This window comes from Triticum dicoccoides, chromosome 2A (assembly GCF_002162155.2).
Source record: "Triticum dicoccoides isolate Atlit2015 ecotype Zavitan chromosome 2A, WEW_v2.0, whole genome shotgun sequence".
Classification (NCBI taxonomy): Eukaryota; Viridiplantae; Streptophyta; class Magnoliopsida; order Poales; family Poaceae; genus Triticum; species Triticum dicoccoides.
This window is the reverse complement of record NC_041382.1, coordinates 739357519-739362089: the sequence shown is the minus strand read 5'-3', so window position 1 is coordinate 739362089 and position 4571 is coordinate 739357519. Positions and strand designations below refer to the sequence as shown.

Sequence of the window (4571 nt, the reverse complement as noted above, 5' to 3'; positions counted from 1 at the left end):
AACAGGGAACTTGTGCAAGTCTAAAGAAAATATTGGGTCAAATACAACTGAAAAAAAGGGATGTGGTCTATTCTAAAATTTGTGAGATCTCATCCGAAAGAGAAAAGACAGGGAAATCTTTATCAAGTTCAAGTCAAAGCTAGTGACGTCGCAATTACTACACCCGCTTCAGGAGATGGACAGAAACGACGAAAAGTGCCTGCAACTACCGGGCTCCAGGGCTCCCGGTATTTGAAAATTTTAAAAAACACAGTTTCGTTGCTTAAAAAAATCTTATATCAAATACATGAATACATACACACATTCGTAAAAATCTGAAAAAGAAATACTTTGTATTTTGGGAAATACAAAAAGAGAAATTTCTGACAAAAAATGGCACACCTTTTCTCTTATATAGTGTCAGAAATTTGTTTTCTTTTCTATAGCCCAAAACAAAACGATATTTCTACCAAAACTTGTTACGGGTATTCAGAATGACCTCGTTCCATCAAAGCCAACACCCAGTGGAACGACCGGCCGCGGCCTTTCCAGTTTCCACGTCCAGCCACGGACCGGCGGCCTACTCACGCACAGGAGCCTCTCCCGTCTCGCTCTTCCGTCCCCGAACCAATTCCCCTCTGCTCCTCTAGGCGTTCGTTCCGATTTGCCGCCGGCCGCTTGCCTCGCGCCTTCGCCGTGTCGCCGTCGCCGGGCCCTATCGCCAGCGCCAGTCGGCAGTCTGCAGCAGGCCGTCGTGCCCAGACGCCCAGTAGGCTCAGGCCGTCAGCCGCCCCGATTTGTCCGGAGGCCGGGGGCAGGTACGGTCCTCAGTCCACCCTCTCCATTCCCCATTTCAGTAACAAAGATGAATGATGCATCATTACCATGTCAGACAAGCACTGTTTGAAATATCTGAACATATTGGACCTCTAAGCTACAATCTGAATATAATCCAGTTACATATTCAGAAGCATGCAAATTGTCTAGTACTCCCTCCGTCCGGAAATACTCGTCGGAGAAATGCATAAAAATGGATGTATCTAAAATTAAAATATGTCTAGATACATCCATTCCTCCGACAAGAATTTTACATTCCTGTAAGACCGTATTAGGCCATTTTGATCTATTTCTATGTGCTATTGGTAAACTAATTAGAACGTTCACATGTACTAATATTTGTTGTCAGTTTTTTTTCTTTGAGGTGGAGTACCAAAAACATTCGGGAGCAAACTCCACTGGATTCTGATTGAGCAGAGCCACATGGAGACGAGCCTGCTGAGAAGCCGTACCTTCGCTCCGCTCCCATCGACGCCCCGGCCGGTCTCCTCCCAGCGCCGCCGCCGCCGCCGCCGGCTTCCCTCCATAACATTCTTCCCGCCGCAGCCTCCTCCGCCAAGCGTGGGTGCCGCCCTCCCTTCACCTCTCCTTGCTCCCCTTCTCCCCCGCTGCGTAAACTCTTCGCTTCTTATCCGCAGCGAGGGGACAGGATATGCAGCAGCGCAATGCGGCAGCGGCAGGAGTGGGTGGGGGACTGGGTCCGGAGCAACGACACGCTCGTCCGCGCCCTCCCCATCCTCGTCGGCGGCGCGTCGCTCCTCGCCGTCCTCCTCAACCGTGCCGTTTCCGGCATCGCCGCCGTCTCCGACGCCTCCAGGTCTCCCTGCACTACCAAATTGCTCTCTTCTTTCTGCCCGCAGTTCCGTTCTGTCCTCGGTGCTTGTAGATCCCCAAGATTGCTCATTTGGTCTTTCTTTGTTCTCCAAACAGTTCGCAGTCGAGGGCGGACATACTCACCTTGGCGCTCTCTGTAACTGATATTCTCGCCGGCCTTGTTTGGCTGTCAATCCGCCCGAAAACCATTTCTCAGGTGAGAATTACTCCCTCCGTCCCAAAATAAGTGTCTCAACTTTGTACTAACTTCTCAACTTTATACTAACTTTAGTACACGGTTGTACTAAGATAGACACTTGTTTGGGGACGGAGGGAGCATGTACTATCTTATAGCTTGATCTGTCTCATATTGGGATTCCTGGACTTAATTTGTATTGTGATTTCTCCATGTTAAATTATGCCAGGTCGTTCCTCGAGGTGTCAATTGTAAGCGAGTAGATGCGGATGTATCAAGTTCTGCTCTTCATGAACTCCTTTGGTAACTATTCTACTCATGCTCGGTTTATGGTTTTATTTTACTTTGATTAAAAAAAATCTGTTTTCATTTTACACAAGAAACAAACTAGATTTTCTGTTGTGAAGCTGACTTCATCAGAACCTGAACTAAACAATCTCACCAAGTTCTGTGTTGAGTACTTATTTGATATGAAGGAATTCATGTTGTGAAGCTAGATGCTACTTATTCTCTTATAAATAGGACATGGGATTCCCTGACGGCTGCAACTTGTTGCAAATCATTGGTTGTTGTGTATGGAGGTAATTGCATTCTTCAAATTGGGGTTGCTGCAGCCTCTCTACAAGATGGTAGTGCAGTTACTGTGGATGCACAGAGGTTCATCCAAGGCTCCCTTTACAAGAGTGCCATGGAATCCAAGAAGCGTGAGTGCCGTTTGTTATTTAGAAGTTTTTATGTTGGTTTCAGAAATTTCATCGTGGTTTTCTTGCAGAATCGTATCTAGCAAATCTTGCTTTATATCCTGGAAGGACTGAGCTGCCATTTCTACCAGCTAACACACAGGTGCAAATTCGTTTAATTTTGGATAAATTATTCGATGTTAGGATGCATTCAGACGATTTAACTTGGTTACATCTCACAGTATCATTTAAGCAGAAGATGACCTGAAGCTCCCTTTTGTTTTGGATAGCAGAAAAATTAACTCCGCGTCATGTTTACAGATGCTTGTATGCAAAATGCAAATCATTTGTTTATCTAAAAATACGAATGCACAGCATTTTACAACTTTTCTGGTCTACAGGCTCTAATATTGCAGCCAATTGGTGACAAAGGAATTGCAGTTATTGGTGGTGACACTATAAGGGGCTTCACCAATCTTGATCAGGTATACTGTTTCGTTCAAAATGAGCTTGTTAGTATGTTTTATGTTGAATACTTGAATTAATAATTTTTCCTGAAATATGTAGCTCCAGTCTATAACTTACAAGCTAAAGAGCACCACACATTGAACACTAGACTTGCCAGACAATTACTCATCATCCAGTGATCTTCCTTGCAGGCATGGATTGGTATGATTGCAGACAAATTGGATGCTACATTGTCAAAGTCTTAAGCTCACATTCTTCTCTGGATATTCGATTGATGATCATTTCTCTCTTAATTGGCCATACACCCAGACCATATTTACTGGATCCCAGAAGTCATCAGGGTACGTGTGGGAGCTGAAACGGGAGTTTACAAAAGAACATCTTCCACACCCTAACATTACAGACTCGGCATTTGGCGAAATTTGGTTGACCAAAATTATGGGATTATATATATGCCCAACCGCTAACAACGTGCATGATCCATCCTTTCAAAGTTTCTGAAATGAATCACAAATGAGGAAGCAGCTGCCCTGCTTTTCAATCTGGCAGTTAAGGCTTTAGCCCTGATTTTAGAAAACGCAGAGCAAGGTGCGTTTACTATATGTGTGGTGCCTAATTTGTTGATACTGTTACCATGGTGGAGCCATCTGATCAAACATTCTAGTACATTTGAAATTCTTGCTGTACTACTTTGAGGCAGTGTCAGGAATGCATATCAACTATCATAAGAGTGAAGTTATGATAATCTCAAAAGAAAAGAGTGAAGTTATGATTGTGGTCTGTGATTTAGAGGAGTGGCATTTGGGCAGTTAACATGCTTAACTGCAAATTGAGGAGCTTTCCTTTTACTTGCCTTGGAATGCTTATCCATGACCAAAAATTGACCAATGAACAACTTATTAATGGGATTGTGCAAGAGGCCACTAATAGAGCGAAATTGATGACATTTCTTTTTTGACAGCAAATTTACACGCCAAGTTGGAACCTGCAGTACAGCGGCGCTTTACTCTGAACAGAAAACACCACAAAACGCATTTTCATGACACCCGTGAGTCGAGCACTGACACATATTCTATGACCCTCACATTTTTTTTTGAAAAGGAGGAAAACCCCTGGCCTCTGTATCAATCGATGCATGCAACCACATGCAAAACTATGACCCCCACATGGAATACGTAACCTCGAACGCATCGCATCGATCTCTTCCTCCAACCCCGGTGAGCCTCTCCGTCCGGCCTCCAATGGCGGCTTCCTCCCCCGGCCCCTAAAACCAACCGGGAAACCATACTAGGTAATCCTCGTCTGCGCCGTCCCCTCCCGCTCTGAAGATCCACCAACGCCGGTGGGCACCTCCGCTCTCATCCTCCTTGGTAAGGAGAGGGCGTGCTGCTCATCTAGGCGCTGCTTACTTACATTGCCCGGAGTAGCCACTTGATGGGAATAAGGGTAGCTTGGGTTCATGTTGCAAGGATTATCTCCTCCTGCTGCTTGTGGAAACTGTGATTCCTGTTTTTTTCGTGATAAATTGTTTGTGCTCTCAAATATACACATTAATATGTTACTGGGTATGTCAAATGCTTTACTAGGGTCAATTTCTG

The 4571-nt window shown here is 44.9% G+C and overlaps 1 protein-coding gene across 2 annotated transcripts; it reads left to right on the top strand.

The window, feature by feature from the left end:
• Positions 1-618: 618 nt before the first annotated feature.
• LOC119356825 (protein COFACTOR ASSEMBLY OF COMPLEX C SUBUNIT B CCB4, chloroplastic-like) lies at positions 619-3718 on the top strand. Of its 2 annotated transcripts, XM_037623812.1 has the most exons (9): positions 619-797; positions 1166-1377; positions 1455-1633; positions 1747-1846; positions 2055-2128; positions 2348-2529; positions 2598-2668; positions 2907-2990; positions 3165-3718. In XM_037623812.1, exons 2-9 carry the CDS (start codon positions 1240-1242, stop codon positions 3216-3218), a joined length of 882 nt encoding a protein of 293 aa, XP_037479709.1. In that variant the 5' UTR covers positions 619-797; positions 1166-1239; the 3' UTR covers positions 3219-3718. The 2 variants fall into 2 exon arrangements, with proteins under 2 accessions (XP_037479709.1, XP_037479710.1); XM_037623813.1 differs by lacking the exon at positions 619-797 and having other exon boundaries at positions 1152-1377.
• Positions 3719-4571: the final 853 nt, after the last annotated feature.

Coding starts and splice junctions, on each gene's coding strand:
- LOC119356825 (XM_037623812.1), top strand. CDS start 1,240: ATGGAGACGAGCCTGCTGAGAAGCCGTACCTTCGCTCCGCTCCCATCG. Junction 2,129..2,347: donor GCTCTTCATGAACTCCTTTG/GTAACTATTCTA, acceptor TCTTATAAATAG/GACATGGGATTCCCTGACGG. Junction 2,991..3,164: donor GCTTCACCAATCTTGATCAG/GTATACTGTTTC, acceptor TCTTCCTTGCAG/GCATGGATTGGTATGATTGC.